This window comes from Fundulus heteroclitus, chromosome 11, assembly GCF_011125445.2.
Source record: "Fundulus heteroclitus isolate FHET01 chromosome 11, MU-UCD_Fhet_4.1, whole genome shotgun sequence".
Classification (NCBI taxonomy): domain Eukaryota; kingdom Metazoa; phylum Chordata; class Actinopteri; order Cyprinodontiformes; family Fundulidae; genus Fundulus; species Fundulus heteroclitus.
The window spans coordinates 38125686-38146127 of record NC_046371.1 but is presented as its reverse complement, the minus strand read 5'-3'; the positions used below and the strand labels follow the sequence as shown (position 1 = coordinate 38146127).

Below are 20442 nucleotides of genomic sequence, written 5' to 3'. Positions count from 1 at the left end.
ATTCAGGACCACATGTCCAAGTGTCCTGGGTCGCATTTGAAAAAATCTGTGTTGTTCTGACTGTCATAAAAAAATCAGATACAGGTCACATATGGGCAAGAAAATCTGAATTGGGTCACTTCAGGCTGCAGTGTGAACGTAGCCTAAGAGTACAGAATTACCTCTTTTTGAGTTAATTGAAATCACTGAGACGTCTTCATTGGTTTGTATAAAGAAGCAAGGGTTAAACTCCAATTGCAGTTATAATTTGTGTTATCAACGTTTGCTGGAAAAGTCTGATTGGTCACAACCCGGTCAGATCACGACTTTTCCAACATAAATAAGTTCATAACAGCTAATTAATAAAAGTTAGCATTTAGGGTTTCTGGCATAACACATTGTATACTATATTTTAGTCTGATTTATTAGTTAGTCCCAGGCCAATTATTAACTACAATTCTTTTGAAAACTGCAAAGCAATAAAACCTCTTCTGTCTGTTGTCTTGTATAGCCACCAGGCCCCTTACTCAGTTTTTAGATCAGTTCCCAGACTTCTTATCAGATTTAGTGTAATACACTGAAAAAGTGTGAGAGGCGCCGAGCTGGGGTTTGGCATACTTGTTGCCCCCCATCTCGGTGCCTGCACGTTGGGGTTTTCCCCGGTGAACAGAGAGGTGGGCCTCCCTCCGCATTCGTGTGGGGGGACGGGTTCTGACTGTTGTTTGCGCTTATGCGCCAAACAGCAGTTCAGATTACCCACCCTTTTTGGAGTCCTTGGAAGGGGTACTGGAGAGTGCCCCTCCTGGGGACTCCCTCGTTTTGCTGGGGGACTTCAACGCCTCACGTGGGCAATGACAGTGGGACCTGGAGGGGCGTGGTTTGGGAGGAATGGCCCACCTGATCTGAACTCGAGTGGTGTTTTGTTGTTGGACTTCTGTGCTCGTCATGGATTGTCCATCACAAACACCATGTTCAAGCATAAGGGTGTCCATATGTGCTCTTGGCACCAGGACACCCTAGGTCGTAGTTCAATGATCGACTTTGTTGTCGTTTCATCTGACCTGCGGCCGCATGTCTTGGACACTCGGGTGAAGAGAGGGGCGGAGCTCTCCACCGACCACTACCTGGTGGTGAGTTGGCTCCGATGGCGGGGGAGGAAGCCGGTCCGACCGGGCAGGCCCAAACGCACTGTGAGGGTTTGCTGGGAACGTCTGGCGGAGTCCCCTGTGAGGCGGAGCTTTAACTCCCACCTCCGGGAGAACTTTAAACACGTCCCGAGGGAGGCGGGGGACATTGAGTCTGAATGGACCATGTTCCGCGCCTATATTGTTGAGGCGGCTAGTCGGAGCTGTGGCCGCAAGGTTGTCGGTGCATGTCGTGGCGGCAACCCTCGAACCCGCTGGTGGACACCAGCGGTGAGGGAAGCCGTCAAGCTGAAGAAGGAGTCCTATCGGGCTTTTTTGGCCTGTGGGACTCCGGAAGCAGCTGATGTGTACCGGCAGTCGAAGCGGCAGGCGGCTCGGCTGGTCGCCGAGGCAAAAACTCGGGCGTGGGAAGAGTTCGGAGAGGCCATGGAGAAAGACTTCCGTACGGCTTCGAAGCGATTCTGGTCCACCATCCGGCGTCTCAGGAGGGGGAAGCAGTGCAGTACCAACACTGTTTACAGTGGGGGTGGTGTGCTGCTGACCTCGACTCGGGACGTCGTGCGTCGGTGGGCGGAATACTTCGAAGACCTCCTTAATCTCACCAACACGTCTTCCATTGAGGAAGCAGAGCCTGAGGACTCTGGGTCGGGTTCTCCCATCTCTGGTGCTGAGGTTGCCGAGGTTGTTAAAAAGCTCCTCGGTGGCAAGGCTCCGGGGGTGGATGAGATTCGCCCTGAGTACCTTAAGGCTCTGGATGTTGTGGGGCTGTGTTGGTTAACGCGGCTCTGCAACATTGCGTGGACATCGGGGGCAGTTCCCCTGGATTGGCAGACTGGGGTGGTGGTCCCCCTATTTAAAAAGGGGGACCGGAGGGTGTGTTCCAACTACAGAGGAATCACACTCTTAAGCCTCCCTGGTAAGGTCTATTCAGGGGTTCTGGAAAGGAGGGTCCGTCGGATAGTCGAATCTCGGATTCAGGAAGAGCAGTGTGGTTTTCGTCCTGGCCGTGGAACACTGGACCAGCTCTATACCCTCAGCAGGATTCTTGAGGGGGCATGGGAGTTTGCCCAACCAGTCTACATGTGCTTTGTGGATCTGGAGAAGGCATTCGACCGTGTCCCCCGGGGGATCCTGTGGGGGGTACTCCGGGAGTATGGAGTACCGGACCCTTTAATAAGGGCTGTCAGGTCTCTGTACGACCGGTGTCATAGTCTGGTCCGCATTGCCGGCAGTAAGTCGGACTCTTTTCCGGTGAGAGTTGGACTCCGCCAAGGCTGCCCTTTGTCACCGATTCTGTTCATAACTTTTATGGACAGAATTTCTAGGCGCAGCCAAGGTGTTGAGGGGATCCGCTTTGGTGGCCTTAGGATTGCGTCTCTGCTATTCGCGGATGACGTGGTCCTATTGGCTTCATCAGGGCGTGATCTACAGCTCTCACTGGAGCGGTTCTCAGCCGAGTGCGAAGCGGCCGGGATGAAAATCAGTGCCTCCAAATCCGAGACCATGGTCTTGAACCGGAAAAGGGTAGAGTGCCTTCTCCGGGTTGGGGAGGATGTCCTGCCCCTAGTGGAGGAGTTCAAGTATCTTGGGGTCTTGTTCACGAATGAGGGGAAGATGGAGCGGGAGATCGACAGGCAGATTGGTGCAGCGTCTGCTGTGAAGCGGGCGCTGTACCGATCCGTTGTGGTGAAGAGAGAGCTGAGCCAAAAGGCGAAGCTCTCGATTTACCGGTCGATCTACGTTCCTACCCTCATCTATGGTCACGAGCTTTGGGTCGTGACCGAAAGAACGAGATCCCGGATACAAGCGGCTGAAATGAGTTTTCTCCGTAGTGTGTCTGGGCTCTCCCTTAGAGATAGGGTGAGGAGCTCAGTCATCCGGGGAGGACTCAGAGTAGAGCTCCCGGCTGCTCCTCCACGTCGAGAGGAGCCAGTTGAGGTGGCTCGGGCATCTGGTCAGGATGCCTCCTGGACGCCTCCCTGGAGAGGTGTTCCGGGCACGTCCCACCGGGAGGAGGCCCAGGGGAAGACCCAGGACACGCTGGAGGGACTATGTCTCCTGGCTGGCCTGGGAACGCCTTGGGATTCCTCCTGAGGAGCTGGCCCAAGTGGCTGGGGAGAGGGACGTCTGGGCCTCCCTACTGAAGCTGCTACCCCCGCGACCCGACCCCGGATAAGCGGAAGACAACGGACGGACGGACGGACGGATTTTAATTGGTGTTTGGACTGTTTAGAAGCAGTAGAGCTTTCTGAGTTATCTAAACTTTTAGCTTCATGTAAACCTTAAAGTTGTATGTTAGACCCAATCCCAACCAAGTTGTTTGAGGAAGTATTCCTTTTGATTAATGCCCCTATTTTAGACATGATTAATCTATCCTTAGTAAATGGATATGTACCACAGGCTTTTAAAGTAGCTGTTATTAAACCTTTACTTAAGAAACCTTCTCTTGATCAAGATGAGTTAGTAAACTACAGACCTATATCTAATCTTCTTTTATTATCTAAAATTCTTGAGAAAGTAGTTGCTAATCAACTTTGTGATTATTTACAAAGTAATGACCTACTTGAGGAGTTTCAGTCAGGCTTCAGAGCTCATCATAGCACTGAAACAGCTCTGGTGAAGGTCACTAATGATATTCTCATGGCCTCAGATAATGGACTTGTGTCTATACTTGTCCTGTTAGATCTCAGTGCTGCATTTGATACAGTTGATCACAATATTCTCCTACAAAGACTTGAGCATACTGTAGGGATTAAGGGGAAAGCATTAGGCTGGTTTAAATCTTATCTGTCGGACAGATTCCAGTTTGTTCATGTTAATAATAAATCTTCCTCAAACTCTAGGGTCACCTGTGGAGTACCACAGGGTTCAGTCCTTGGACCAATTCTCTTTACTATATATATGCTTCCGATAGGCAAAATTATCAGACAGCATGGGATTAATTTCCACTGTTATGCTGATGACACTCAGTTATATTTATCCATAAATCCTGATGAATCCAATCACTTACTTCGACTGCTTTTAAATTCTAGTCCATGCATTTGTTACTTCAAGGCTGGACTATTGTAATTCTTTACTATCAGGAAGTCCCCAAAATGCAGTTCAAAGCCTTCAGCTGATCCAAAATGCTGCAGCAAGAGTTCTGATGAAAATCAACAAGAGGGATCATATTTCTCCAATTTTAGCTTCCCTTCATTGGCTTCCTGTTAAATCAAGAATAGAATTTAAAAGTATCCTTCTCACTGATAAAGCCCTTAATAATCAAGCTCCATCATATATCAGAGCTCTGATTCCTAACAGAGCATTTCACTCTAAGACAGCAGGTCTACTTGTGGTTCCCAGAGTCTCTAAAATTAGAATGGGAGGCAGATCCTTTAGTTACACTGTCTACTTTTAAGACTAGGCTTAAAGCGTTCCTTGTTAAAAAAAAAACGTATAGTTAGAGTGGCTAAGGTCTGGGTGTGAATGTGTGTGTGAATGACTGTAATGTAAAGCTCTTTGGGGTCGTCGGAAAAGTTAAAGTGATGTACAAGTACAAGCAATTTACCATTTAGGTTATCTTGAGCTATTTTTTAGTTATGCTGCTAAGTTCTCCTATTGTTCTCCAGTTTTGCATTGTATGTTGTTATTTCAACTTTTAACTTTTTGTCCTCTCTGTCTTTTTTCTCTTTATAGAAGGTACACCTGGTCTGGTGTTCTTCTAGCTATGCCATCATCCAGGGGAGGCAGATCATCTGCCATTACCACATAAAATAGAAAGTACTCCTGGGTCAATGTGAGCTTCTGTGCTTTCTGTGTCTCTGCTCTGTCTTCTCTAACACCCAGTCAGTCAAGACAGATGAGCGTTCACACTGAGCCTGGTTCTGGTTCTGATGGAGGTTTTCCATCATGTTAAAGCGGAGTTTTCCTCTCCACCATCACTTCATGCATACTCAGTATGAGGGATTGCTGCAAAGCCATCAACAATGCAGACGACTGTCCACTGTGGCTCTACGCTCTTTCAGGAGGAGTGAATGCTGCTTGGAGAGACTTGATGCAACCTGCTGGCTTTCCTTAGAGAGAAAACTTTTTGACGAAATCTATCAGTATGATTTGATTGAATTTGACTTTATAAAGTGCTTTGAGATGACATGGTGTGAATTAGCACTACATACATAAAATTGAAATTGAATTGAAAATATCAGGTATGAGATGGGTTTAGGTTTGTGAGAACATATAACGTATTATCCTGCTGAATGTAGCCATTAGAAGATGAGCACATTGTGATCTTAAAGGGATGAACAGCAACAATACTCAGGTAGGCTCTGAAGGTGCAATGACAAAAAAATAAATAATTCTGAGGTTTTGGGGGTATAATATGGTCTGTATAATATGGCCTGTTTGACACTGATGAACTGAATACCAAAGGACCTGCTCATGGGCAGTCAGCTTTGTTAATTAGCTCAAAAAACGGTCAGATCAGAAAGCGGGTTGCCTTTCTATGTCGGTTGTCCTTCTACCTAATTCATATTCTGCAATCAGAGCACATCATCAAGCAAACAGCCTTCCTCCTCCCCTCCCCTAGATGATTCTGAACTTAGAGGAGGACGGTTGAGCAGCAAGAAGACAACAGCCCCAGATCAGCCTCCATGTATCGGCTCAAACAGGGGGCAGACACCGCTAAAGCCACGGAGCACAAATAATCCCATATTCACCCTCATAGTAATTTAACAGCTGTTGCTAAAAAGGGGAGCTGAAATGTCCGAGGGTGAGAAAATGAAAACGTTTCCACTTACTTTAAAAAGACAAGAGAATCCCAGAAGAATTTTATGGGGGCTTTACCCGCCGTGCCGCTGTCTATATAGCCCCGTTTACACTACCCTTTTTTAACCGTGCCGAGAACGCTCCGAGCTCGGTAACTGAGATAACTATCGATTGTAAATGGAACGCAACTGAACTCAACCGTGCCAGACACAACCGGACCGCGCTAAATCTAGACCAGTTCGATAGTAGGGCTCGGCCCAGTTCTTCTCTGGCCCGGTTCTCTGATAACAAAGAGCGCATGAGCAGACCGCGTCATCTCCTTACAGTCAGAAATTTCAGACATTCATAATAATACTAGCTTCCTTACCGTGACACATGATTTCCAGTGATTATTCTGCTTAGCAGTGTGATGAACCTCAACGTCTGTCGTTGTTTCCTGCGTCTGTAAATCCTGATTAGATCGTTTGTCTTATCCACGTCCCAAAAGCCGACTCTGTCAAATAAATTTATCAAAAGTTGCCGTCTTCGCCTGACTCTCCACAAACAACGAAATCTAGCCAAGCATAACTTCCTGAATGTTACGGGTGCCGCCATTTTTATTTTCTTCATTCCCTCCTTTTAATCCTAGAGAGCAGCAGTACCGTAGATCGTCACTAGGAGGAGAGGAACCGTGCTAGCGTGATGTGTAAACGGTCGTCAGAACAAAGCTTGGCATGGTTAACTGATCCAAGCTCGGTCCGAACTCAGCATTGATTGGTTAAAAAAGGGTAGTGTAAATGGGGCTTATGGCTTTGTATTTGGGACCCTTTGTGTTGAATCACACCGCCAGTTTAAAAAGGTTTATTAAAGGTTGTCGGACAGTTTAAGGCCTTTGGATCAAATGCTTTAAACTGTCTGACAAGCTGCAACACAAACACTTCAACTAGGTATAAAACCATAATGGATTTGTAACAGAGTTAAGCGGCAAGAAGAGAGGTGTGATGGAAAGGGGGGGGGGGGGGTTTGACTGGTTTTCCAAATATGGTCGTAGCCACTCAGAGTGTAGTCAACTTGGTAGAGCTGTATATCATTATTGCAACCAACCCTTTTACTGTGGAGGGACATTTGGCCTGACAAAATAACACATTTTTTTAATGAAGTTCTTTGGAGAATTTACATATACAGCAAAATCATCTACTTGAAATGGTTTATACAATGATGTCATGGGACCTTTAAACCATGCTTGGTTGGTACTTAAGGCTGGTTTATGCTTAACGCATGTATGTTCCACACCAAAATGACGTCTGCAGCATTTATGCTCCGTGCACCTTTTCCTCCGAAGTAGCAGTATTCTCCTAGACTCTAGAGGGCAGCGTTGTGCCCCTGCCAACAATGCCATATGCACAGTCACTGAGATCACCTATTTTCAGATTCTGATGCTCTGCCCGAAATTCTCCTCATCTGGATCCCTAGATGTACTGAGTTGCTGCCATGGGTTAGCAGATTAGCAACTTCTATCAAGCAGTAATTATACAGTGGTGCTAAACAGAGTGTAAAAAACTGTAAGCTCATTTTCACATATCACTTTTTTCTAGTAAACACAGGACTCATCCTGGCCCCTGCTTTCCTCCTTCTGCTGAGGGCTGTTGGTGTATTCCATATCAATTTGCAAGGTGGAATTTCAGAGTTGGGTGATGAATCAGAATTTCCACAGTTTTCGACAGGACCAGTTTGCTGTTAGTACTTACCTATATGACAATAATATATTTGTTTGCCTGCAGAGACTGAAATGATTTATGTATGAATCAGTGATTTTCATCACATCCTGATAAAAGCCAAAAGTTGTACTTCCTCCTATAATGGGAAGATTACTGCCATAATTATAGAAAGGAATTTAAAAAATATATATAATTTTCTTTCACGGAAGTACCTGAGATAAGAATCAGAGAGGCTTTAGGATTAATCATGCTGCAGCAACAGCTGTGCTTTCAGTGGCAAAATACCCCAAAGGCAGCAGGAGTCCAAGCATGCTCATTGGTTATCATCAACTGTACCTTTTTTTGTTGGCTTTAGCACAGTAAACAATGGCATTCTGGCAGTTTCTTCACTCTTAGTTTTATTTGTGCCTGACATGAAATTCTTCCTTGATGTCAACATGTGACAAACATAGATCCATGACCAATAACCTCTCCACATGAGCACCTTAAGGCTCAGCACTGCCCCCCTTCTCTTTTCATTATTCATTACTTCATCCTTTTATTACTTGTCTTTTAGCTCCATCATTGCTGGCACTTTAGTGCTATTCAGATGAATCCCAACCCGTTCTTATTTTCATGTCAGATGTCATGATCTTGGTTCCTATCTTAATCATCTCAGCAAAATCACGTGTGTGAAAGAAGACTGAGTAAATTTGTGTTTGGTTAATTATTTTCTTTATTTTAACAAAGTTTCCATGCAATAAATCACATTCCATTTGAAACCCTACTGATTTCCCCTTAAATGGTGCCACATTTTCGGGAGAATATGGGCGCTATCTGCCAATGACAAACAGCATATTCGGCTGTTGACTCTTGTTTTGAGCTTCAGGCAAAAATCAGGCATCACACATGTGCTTGGAAGCTTCTAACGGTGGTCATTTGCTGTCTGCCCAAGTATGCCATGTTAACTGATACACAGACAACTTTAATCTGGTGTTTATCAAAACCAAGTGGCAAAATTATTTGGAGTGAGCCTATCATCTCTAATTGTATCCTTAAAAATATCCAAGAAAACCTTGCATATACAATTATACAAACATTATTTGTATATTTTTTCTTTTATTAATGTTTTTTTTATAATTATTTTTTCATCATTTACCATTTCTCGCAGATTTCTTTAAAGTGTCAATGTTGCAAACGGGGGCTAAAGCCACCCCAGGAGACATTTCCCTCTTCCAGGCATTTCTGGGATGGTCAAAACACAAACTATACAAAGTTAAGGCAGGTGGGGAGGAGTTAGGGTGGGCAGGCCTAGCCGATTAGGGTCAGTGGAACTGCGGCTATTGTCAATGACTATCCTGGCCCCTGGTCATTGGCTGTGTTGACCAGTGGACTACAAATACTCAGTTAACATTAATATGCATCGGTGACACATAATTTCATTATTAAAAAAAAAGATGTTTAACTGTGTACACCAGTCATGTTTGTTTCAAGTTATTGGGGGCTCTGTCTGAGCTGCAGTGTAAAACCTGATCGAGATGGATCTGCATCAGGTTTGACACTGTAGGTTATAAAAGCTTTTTAAAGCTTTTTAAAGTTTTCAAAGGCTAAGGGGGTTTAAAGTATGGGAACATTTCATCTTTTTTTCCCTAAGAGTCTTTTGAGGTGGTCCAGATGAGAAATAGGGTATTTGGATATTCTGTAAGGCTCCACTATAAATCGCAGCAGCACAGCCACCAAAATCAGCAGAAAACGTGCACTGTACACGAACCTTGGAAATAATCAATGTTTTATATAGTAGAGATGGAAGCAGACACTACAGACTGTACTTGACGGAAAATGAAATGAAATTTTATTAATACAGCGACAATTCGCAACATATGTCATCTCAATGCATTTAAAAAGTCAAATTCAATCAAATCATACAAATTTGACAAAAAGTTTCCTCTCTAAGGAAACCCAGCAGGTTGCATCAAGTCTCTCCAAGCAGCATTCACTCCTCCTGAAAGAGCGTAGAGCCACGGTGGACAGTCGTCTGCATTGTTGATGGCTTTGCAGCAATCCCTCATACTGAGCATGCATGAAGCGACAGTGGAGAGGAAAATTCCCCTTTAACAGGGAGGAGAACCTCCAGCAAAACCAGAACCAGGCTCAGTGTGACCGGTCAATTCACAACACGTCATCTCAAAACACTTTACAAAGTAAAATTCGTTAAAATCATACAATCAAGAAATCTTCTGCATGTGCAGGTCATACCTGGGTAGCAGGGAACTCATTGCTAGCTCAAGTGCTGTAATAAGATGTTCTGCTGGAATCTAGGCTGTGTAAGACTGTTTATCTCTGCTCTCAAAAGCGCATAACAACAGATTTTAATGTCTGCTAAATATGAATTGAGATTGTGTGTTTATTTCAGTCAATAATTAGCATTTTAAGATAGAAAAGAAAACTATACAGAGAAAAACAAATTTGAAATTAATAGTAAGATAACGGTGTTAGAATGTAGAAATGGTACAAACAAGTATTTATTTAAATGTTTCCATGTGCTCAAACACATGAAATTAAAACAGAAAAATTTAAGATTTTAGAACTACTTTAGAACTACTTTAGATTGGCCATTTGACATCTAAATTATTTATTTATTTATCTGCTTGTTTATAATTTTTGGTGATATACTTGTTTCTCAGGTACCAGAAAATACTTATTTACTGACAAGCAAAAGAATAGAAAATCATAATATCATTGCTTTAAATTTTTATGTTGTTCTTGTAGTTGTTATAAGGTTTTCATCGTGATGTGGTTTACAGAAGGAGAACAGCAGCCACCTAAAATGCATATATGGAAGAGGATGAGAAGCTGACTCCACCGGCACCACCAGGAGCTGCTTCAAACATGGCTGCTCACATCAAAGTGAGCCTCATCTCTCAGGGGAGGAGCTCAGGACTTTGCAGTGACTCGCCTCAGGTCAGAGCGTGGAAGCTCACACCTCCTCAGAAGGCGGTGGCGGATACCTGCAGGCTGTACCCGAGGAGCTGAGACAGATGGCAAACTGCTGGCTGTAAGTTCCAGGATGGCAGAGAGCGGGTGGGGTGCCCTCACTCTCACACAGCTCAACAGATCCAGTTGGTTTGCTGTTTGCTGACTCTACCGGGGACTCAGTCTGGGCTTTAGAAATGTCTGCGTATTTGAATATTTTACTTCATAAATAGGTAATGCAATCTCATTATGAAGGTACATCAATATTGTAGTTATGAGCTGAAAGCAGAAGGAGGGGGTTGTGTTTGGAGACTCGCCCAGCAGCCATTTTCTGTTTTTCTTTTTCAGCCAAGCATAACCCATTTTTGGGGCTCATACAATTTAAAGGTGAAACAAATGTAACCTAAAATTTCTTTCTTTTTTGGTTGTGGCAAGTAATTTTTTTTATTACATCAGCAGGTGTTCAGGACCTGGTGACTTTTTTTGCAAGCCTAGTTTCCTTGTGGTGCATAGGCTACTAATATACTGAAAAACATTATGATGTGATTTACAGGATTTGAGGAAGCTTTAAACTGTTAATTTATCCAGAATTTGTCCATATCTGCACCTGTCCAATCTGGTTCAAGATAAGAGGAGGACACTACTTGAGCTGACTCTATGTGGTAGGATTTCTAAACAATAACTGACTTCCTAGAGTTATTGAATAAGGAAACAGTGGAGTGATGAAGTTCCAGCACTTTCACTGAGAAGCAGAGCAGAGATCACATAGATGAAAAGTAATCGCACCCCCCGGTCCGGCTGCCAGCCTGTCTGCCCTGTTTCTGTCTCACTTCTGTATCCCAGCTCCCCTAATACTTGACAGTGGCCTTGCTGTGAAACAAAACAGAGACAGTCTATCCTAGACAAGTTAGAGTGGTGTGAGGCCATAGTGACTTTAGCATAATATTTAACCTTTGAGTGTAATCTAACTATGTTCTCCACCCCCAAAAGAGCGTTCCATTATCGTAGATCTTTATTGGATAATGCTGCATCAAACTTTAAAGAGTCTGTCCCCCTCTTAATATCGTCAGTATTGCAGAAATGCCCTGCAGATAGCAGCAATGTTGTTTCTTCCAATTCACAAATAGATGTCTTTGTTGACAGTGTCACTTCCTCATTGCGTTCTGCATTAGACAATGTAGCTCCTTGAAAAAGAAGGTGATTATTCACAGGAAGCTGGCTCCTTGGTTTAATTCAGAGCTGCGTTCCTTGAAGCACAATGTTAGGAAATTGGAGAGAAAATGGCGTTCTACACACCAGGAGGAATTCTACTTAATCTGGAGGGACAGTCTATTGTTGTATAACAAGACCCTTCGCAGAGTTAGAGCAGCATATTTTTCATCATTAATTGAAGAGAACAAAAATAATCCTAGATTTCTCTTCAGTACAGTTGCCAAACTTACCCAGAGCCACAGCTCTGTTGATCCATCCATTCCCTTAGCTCTTAGCAGTAACAATTTTATGGGATTCTTCATAAATAAAATTGATGTCATTAAAAATAAAATAATTGGCATCTTCCCAAACATGATTACCTCATCCTCAGTAAGTGAGGCAGCATTGGAGGAATCCTTAGAACCTGCGCAGTGTCTGAACTGTTTAAAAGCAGTAGAGCTTTCTGAGCTATCTAAAATTTTAGCCTCATCTAAACCTACTACCTGTATGTTAGACCCAATCCCAACCAAGTTGTTTAAGGAGGTATTCCCTCTGATCAGTGGTCCTATTTTAGACATGATTAATCTATCCTTGGTAAATGGATATGTACCACAGGCTTTTAAAGTAGCTGTTATTAAACCTTTACTTAAGAAACCATCTCTTGATCAAGATGAGTTAGTAAACTACAGACCTATATCTAATCTTCTTTTCTTATCTAGAATTCTTGAGAAAGTAGTTGCAAATCAACTTTGTGAACATTTACAAAGTAATGACCTACTTGAGGAGTTTCAGTCAGGCTTTAGAGCTCATCATAGCACTGAAACAGCTCTGGTGAAGGTCACCAATGATATTCTCATGGCCTCAGATAATGGACTTGTGTCTATACTTGTCCTGTTAGATCTCAGTGCTGCATTTGATACAGTTGATCACAATATTCTCCTACAAAGACTTGAGCATACTGTAGGGATTAAGGGAAAAGCATTAGGCTGGTTTAAATCTTATCTGTCGGACAGATTCCAGTTTGTTCATGTTAATAATAAATCTTCTTCAAACTCTAGGGTCACTTGTGGAGTACCACAGGGTTCAGTCCTTGGACCAATTCTCGTTACTTTACTGCAAAATGCTTTTCAAAGTCTTCAGCTGATCCAAAATGCTGCAGCAAGAGTTCTGATGAAAATCAACAAGAGGGATCATATTTCTCCAATTTTAGCTTCCCTTCATTGGCTTCCTGTTAAATCAAGAATAGAATTTAAAATTCTTCTTCTAACGTATAAAGCCCTTAATAATCAAGCTCCATCATATATCAGAGCTCTGATTACCCCGTATGTTCCTAACAGAGCACTTCGCTCTCAGACTGCAGGTCTGCTGGTGGTTCCTAGAGTCTCTAAAAGTAGAATGGGAGGCAGATCCTTTAGCTATCAGGCTCCTCTCCTGTAGAACCAACTCCCAGTTTTGGTCCGTGAGGCAGACACCCCGTCTACATTTGAGACTAATCTTAAAACTTTCCGGTGTGACAAAGCTTATAGTTAGAGTGGCTCATGTTACCCTGAGCTACCTCTATAGTTATGCTGCTATAGGTTTAGGCTGCTGGAAGACATCAGGGTCTATTTTTCTATTTTTCTCACTCTACTAAGTTCTACTCTTCTCCAGTTTTGCATTGCTTGTCGTCATTTCAGCTTTTAACTTTTTGCTCTCTCTCTTTTTTCTTCATAGTAGGCACACCTGGTCTGGCGTTCTGTTAACTGTGACATCATCCAGGAAAGACAGATCACCTGCTACTACCATCTAATGTAGAACAGATTACTGGATCAATGTGTGCTTCTGTGCTTTTTTGTCTCTCTTGTTGTGTCAAGGTTTTTCCTTCCCGCTAATGGGGAGTTTTTCTTTCCACTGTCGTTTCATGCTTGCTCAGTATAAGGGATTGCTGCAAAGCCATGGACAATGCAGACGACTCTCTCTGTGGCTCTACGCTTCTCCAGGAGTGAATGCTGCTTGTCGGGACTTTGGTGCAATCAACTGGTTTCCTTATATAGGAAATTTTTGACCAATCTGTATAATCTGTACATTAGAGACTATATAGACTGGTTTATTCTACACAGTACACTGTGTAGAATAAACCAGTCTATCAACACATAGATATAAACCGGAGAAAACCATGCAGAAACACTCCGTCAATAAGCCAGTTAAGAGTTGCCATATATGCTAACATACAGTGCTTTGTACAATAATCACACCACCTGTTTACATTATAGTTATAAACGTCACTGTATTTTATTTTGGGTTTATGGGTTAGCCCAATGAAGAGTAGTGCACGACTACAAAGTTGAAGGATAATGATGCAGGATATTCTATTTTTTCACAAATACAAAGCTGAAATATGTGGTGTGGGGTTTGTATGCAACACCCTCTTTCTGATAGAAATCAAATCTAGTGAAACTAGCTGTATTCATAAATAACCAGTGATTAGAGTTCACCTGTGTGTTGTGTAATGTAATCTTAGTATAAATCCAACTGTTCTACGAAGACTTCAAAGGCTTGTTGGCGAACACTGCTGAACTAACAGCATCGTGAAGACCAAGGAACACAGCAGACAGGTCAGGGAGAAACTTGAGAACAACTTTAAAGCAGCGTTAGGTTCTAAAGTAATATCTCAAACTTTTACATCTGGCAAAGCTCTGTTCAATCCATCATCTGAACACAGAGAGTGGATGGAACAACTGCAGACCTACCAAGACCTGGAAGTCCACCTAAACTGACAGGATGGCAAGGAAAGCATCATTAAATCTATCATTAAAATAAATCCATAATATCCATAATACATTTGGTTAGAGAAGACAAAAATTTGAAATAAAATCTGCCCTTTTCACTTATATCTGAAACACCATCAGCACTTCCCTCAGAAAACCTGCTAAAGGTCAATACTTAACTTAGTAGTAGTGTGGAAGTTTGGAAGCCAAAAATGTAACCTTTAACTTGCGGTTCAGAGGTTTTATTGAGTATTTTCCCCAAAGTGGATGTATTTTGTCCCTCTTCCTGTCTGACTCTTGACTTTTCCATCAAATTTCTGCAAAGTTTCAACCAATACAGAGCAGGGGTTTACCTTGTTCGAAACTATGAAGACACAGTTGCAGACCACAAGTGAGTCTCCTCCACCCCATCCACTTCAACCAGACATAATTGCTACAACTTCATATAATCCGTTTTTTTCCAAATCCAGCCTTTAGCTCACTGGTATATAAAAAATGTTACCTGATTTGTTGTTTTGTTGCATCTTAATAGAGTGTTGTGAGGTGCAGCACTGCACATCTCGAAGGGGGAGTTCAGACTCACAGAACATTATCCTTGGGCTCCGCAAGCTAACAACAGCTAGCATTAGCTTGTGCTGTTTGGGAGGTTTACTGCTACACTGTTGCAGATACAGGAGCATCCATGTTTTACTGTTAGTTTAGCATGTAGCAACGTTCAGCATTTTGTTTTTCTTGTCTGTCGGCCTGCCTGGGAAAGTTTCTCAGAACAACGCTTTTCTGTTTATCTTGTCTATAAAGAGGGTTTCATGTTTTCTTCTGGCTGTTGTCCACATGTCAGCAGACTTTACCACTTCCAGCAGCTTGAGTCAGGTGAGTGGTTGCAGGGAGGAAACGGAGCGCCTGTGCGTTGCTGCCGGAAGAACAATTTAAAGCCTGGTGGCCCACCAGACCTACGATACAGTGGCGGAAACCCTGACCATGTACGGTGGAAAAATTGCTGGCAGCATCATACTGTGAGAAATATTTCATTCGGTAGAAACAAAGAAGCTAGTCAGAGCTGTGGAGGCAGTGGATGGAGGTAAATACTTGATATCCCTAAAAGAAAAGATGTTAGTGGGTTTAAAATACTGAGATGGAGGTTCACCTTCCAGTAGGGCATGGACCCAAAACCTACAGCCAGCTCAAAGCATAAAGCTCTGCTAGACTGCTAGAGTCAAACCTTAGTCCTTAATGCACCTGAGAATCTGTGGCAAAGCTGATGTTCTAGAAATAAACTGGTATTTAGATGTTAATTGGAGGCTTCCAGGCAACACATCTGATATTAGCATTGAGGGAAAAGTTGGGAACTCATTGGAATGTTTTATTTGTTTGCTTCACAATAAAGCAAATACACATCTTCAAAGTTGTAGGCATGCTATGTAAATAAAATGATGAAAACTCTCATAGATTCCATTTTCATTACAGGTTGTGAGGCAGCAAAACATGAAAAAAAAATTGTTGGCAAAAACAAAACCTTTGAAAAAAATTAGTATAAATTATTTTAAGACATGATGAAATATAAATATATAAAGTATATATTATTTCATTTGTCCCTATACTGTTACTGTTCCATAGCTAGAATGTATCAAATTAATCTTAAGACCTCTATGATCTAGAGAGTAATCCTTACCTTTGAAAATGACTGTTGGCGTGAAAAAGAAATAAATTAATTTTACAATGTTGAATGTTTAAATATTTTTAAAACCTTAGACAAATTCTGTTTAACGAATGAAAAGGCATAGATTATGTCTAGAGTTTAGGAATGTGAGCTTCTTTTAGCTCTCTCTGGAATTATCAGTCCAGTCAAATACTTAGAACTCCTTCTCCAAATGCTTTCCTTTTAAAGTCAGAGTATGGATTCATGAGGAACTGGGCCTCCTTTGATGAGTGAAAGCATTCACTAAACGTACTGTTTAGCTTATGAAGGACACCAGTAGAAAATTAGAGAAAGCAAACTTTTGGGTATAGCTTGAAATGTGTTTATGTCATAGTCTGCTCGTACTCCCAGAACATCGAAAAATAACCATGTTCTCTGGCATTTACAATGAGAAGCTCCTCAAGCAGTTTAACGTCAGTTTTATCAAACTAACAGAACACTAGACAGACATTTGATAGCTCATAATTTAGAAGTATAACGAGTAATTCCAGGAGAGTTCTAGTTCAAGTTCTACAATAAGGAGTTCAAGTTCTACAATAAGGAATGCCCTTCCGGTAAAAGCTTTTATTTTATTTCTTTTACTGACTGAACCCACCTGTAAACAGCTCTCTTGTCCGACTCAAGCTGGGCCTGGGGGTCAAGAGTCACACTGACAGAGTTATTTCCTGCTGCAGAGGCTGCTGGGATATGGACCTGTGGGGTCTTGGAGTTCTGCTGACTTGTGCCCGTCATCTAGCAACAAAAGAAAAGAAGACGTAATTATTTTCACCTAATATTCTCACAAAGGTATTTAGCAGTGATCAGTCAGTGTCAAAGCTGGAAAATAATATTCTGCTTCCATTCAGTAAATGACAGCACTGAACATCTTAAGGCATAACATTACAGCTTAATCGTGTGTTAGTCTCTGCTTCACAGCGAAGTCTGAGCTGCGGACTGTATTAGACCCCTGAAGGTGTGCATTGGTATGTGGCACCAAGATGTTAAAATAGAATAGAAATATCCTTTATTGTCCCTCAGTGGAGAAACTCCAGTGTACCGGCAGCAAAGTGGCAGGCAAATGGAAGCATTCAGATACACAAAGGTAAAAAAAAATATATATATAAAATGCAATACAATACAGAAAAATAGATAGTGTACGGCAAGGGCTATTTGCAACATGAGAAATATATAATGTATATTTAATAAAACAATATACTCAGACTCAAACAAACGTGCAACTGAGGAGGATAATAAAAAATAACAGAATATAAGTTTGTATGTATGTATGTATGTATGTTGGTGGATATAAAAACTGTAGCAAACTGTTTTAGAGTAATAAAGGTAATTAGTAAAACTGTTCAAATGGCAGCAGGGATGTAAACACTTATTAGGAGCAATGATGGTTCTGCAGCTTAACAGCTGTTGGGGGAAGTATCTGTAATACTGCTACTTTGTGTACCCTGGATGCAGCAGTCTGCCACTGAAGAAGCTCTCCTGCTCTGCAACACCTTCATGCACGAGGTGGGAAACACTTTTCAACAGTGATATCATCTTTGCCAGATACATTTTATCTCCCACCACCTGCTATGCACTGAGGAGGCATTCTAGGACAGAACTGGCCGTCCTGGGGAGCTTATCTAACCGCCTCCTCCTGATGATAGATAAGATAGATAGTTAACGACACCACAGAATTGAAAAGGCGAGGTGCGCCTTACAAGAAATTGTTAGTAGTACTTCCTTTAATCCTTTAAATGTGATAGAAGTACTTTCTTTAATCCTTTGAATATGTTAGCAGTACTTCCTTTAATCCTTTAAATGTGATAGACATACTTCCTTTAATCCTTGGAATATATTTGCGGTACCTCCTTTAATTCGTGGAAGTTGAAGGAGGGAGGGGCCTCCATGGACCAAATTTGTTTGCCCAGCACATCTCACAGATGTGCTGGGCAAACGGATTGCATTTTGGAAAATGTGGACACCAAGTCAACATATCAAACTTATTGTTTACGACTGAAACCATTCTTTAACCTTTTTTTAAATCCCATCAGGGAATGTAACTCATGTCCCTGTCACTGGTCTGCATCCGTTCCTTCCTAGTACCACAGATGCCATGATGAAGAGATATTTTATGAAAAGCTATTATTATTATCATTATTATTATTGGTCAGAAGCAAGCCATTTCACCAGTTTGAAGCAATAAGTTAACAGTTTTCAGATTACAAACAGGCTTAAATTGGAAGCAACTATGATGGCTTGCACTTGAGCTTGCTTCAATGTTCTTCTGAGGATCTTAGCTGTTCCTAAGATTGCGTTCTTCTGTCTGATGTTTCTCCAGGAATCTGTTGGAGACACTTCTCCAGAGTTGGGGTTACTGCCCTGAGTGCTCCAATGACCACGGACATTAATAAGATTAGAGGACCAGTCTGTACATCCACATCAAGTTCAGAACCAAAGCTGACTCCAACTAGAACCGACCTTGACAAAAGCTTAGAGATAATTGTTCACCAGCTAAATTCATCCTCCTGCTGCCTTGATGTTCTACGCACAGCTTTCTTTAAGAAAGTTTTGCCTGTCATAGCGTCTGAGTTGACTCAGATAATAAACACGTCCCTTCTGTCAGGTGTTTTCCTCCAGTCCCTAAAAACAGCAATTATCAAACCACTGCTGAAAAAGAACAATTTAGACAAACTTCTACTCCAGAACTACAGGCCCATCTCAAACCTCCCCTTTATCAGTAAGAATATTGAAAAAGCTGTATTTCAACAATTAAACACCTTCTTAACAACGACCAGCCGCTTTGACGTTTTCCAGTATGGTTTCCTCACCACAGTACAGAGACCGCCCTGATCAAGGTGTCCTTAGGATGGACCAGCCTCTGTCTGAGGGTCATGTTGGGTTTACTGGGATCCTCCTGAGTTTTTCAGAGACTCCAGAAACATACGGGATGACAATGTTTTTGCTCTTGTTCTTCATTCATTCTGTTCTGTGGCGTGTCTTTTGGATTTCCTTGCTGATTTGACAAAGGCCCAGTTAGGGTTTGGAGAGCATCTCTGACGTGTCTCTGTTCCTTGTTCTTCCCTTCTGTCCTAGTGGGGACATGCTCGGCTCGATGGTGTAAGGTTCTGATGACAGAAAGTTTGTGTTCTAGTGGATGGTGAGAATCAAAAAGAAGTTATTGGTCTGTGTGAGTAGGTTTCCTGTACACTTCAATGTTGAAGCGTCCATCTCTTTCCATGCCCACAAAGCAGTCCAGTTAAGGTAACGTATTGTTGATGGCATCCTCTCTAGTAAACTTGATGTTGTTGTCCACTAAGTGGATGTATCTTCTCCCTGAAACCCTGACAGAAGAAATTTTCAGCTTTGTTGAAAAGGTCCAGCTTTCACAACACCAGAAAACAAAAGAAAGACAAAAACCTAAATTACAAAAATTACAACAGAAAGCAGCAATTGCACAAGGTACTAGTATACAACAAGAGAGGGCCACCAATACCAATGTCCAGCAGGTCGCTGACGAAGCCAGCCATGGATATACTGGGTAAAGGCCTGAATTCTGCCATTTCTCCACAAGAAATATTCATTGTGGAACTCATCACTGCCACTTTATCTGCCATCAGAAACGACAATCTGAACAGAAAAAAAAGGCAGAACAACTCAGGATGAAAATACCAGCTACCCTCTCCAATGACAAACCACCTCCTTCTAACCTCAAACCACAGGAAAGGCAAGCCATAACATGTCTTAGCCTGGACCAAAGTACCACCATCTTACTATCTGACAAAGGAAAATGCATTATATACATATGCACACTATATACACGAATGTCTTGTTGTGGAGAAGCAGCCAGGCTGGACAAACAGGCGTAATAAAGACTAGTGTGCTTTGAGACTGAGGTTGGGCTTCAGAACCAAGAGCCAGCCACGGCTTACAGCTGACCTGAAAAGCAAACGATGACACCACAGATTTCTTCCACTGATGTTCATCCCTTTGATAACCGGATGGACAATTTACAGCTGCAAATGACACACAACGTGTGTACACACCCAAGCAACATGTCTGAGTCCAGCTAGACATACTAGTTGGCAGGCAGATAACTTCCCTCCATGGACACAACAGGCAGTGGATCTGCTGTGGCATCCTGGTGCTGTGTGATCATGTAGACTGTCACCAACCTTTAGCAAACACAACTATCGGTTAGCATGGAGACTGAACAGACACCGACTGAAGGACATCACTGCTGACGAGAAGTAACTTTTTCAGGGACTGCTCCTCTAACAAGTACTGTTTGACTTCTGTTGTGAATTAGAGACACTCGT

At 42.4% G+C, this 20442-nt stretch overlaps 1 protein-coding gene across 4 annotated transcripts in view; it reads right to left on the bottom strand.

Moving 5' to 3' along the window:
- pknox2 (pbx/knotted 1 homeobox 2) overlaps positions 1-20442 on the bottom strand; it is a 176174-nt gene that overhangs the window by 50463 nt on the left and 105269 nt on the right. For 3 of the 4 annotated variants that reach the window (XM_036143488.1, XM_036143489.1, XM_036143487.1), the window contains 2 exons: positions 16746-16882; positions 16124-16135 (listed from right to left, as the gene is read on the bottom strand). In XM_036143488.1, the coding sequence (XP_035999381.1) occupies positions 16124-16135; positions 16746-16882 (149 nt within the window). The remainder of the gene's footprint in view (positions 1-16123; positions 16136-16745; positions 16883-20442) is intronic. The other variant, XM_036143490.1, reaches the window with a different exon arrangement.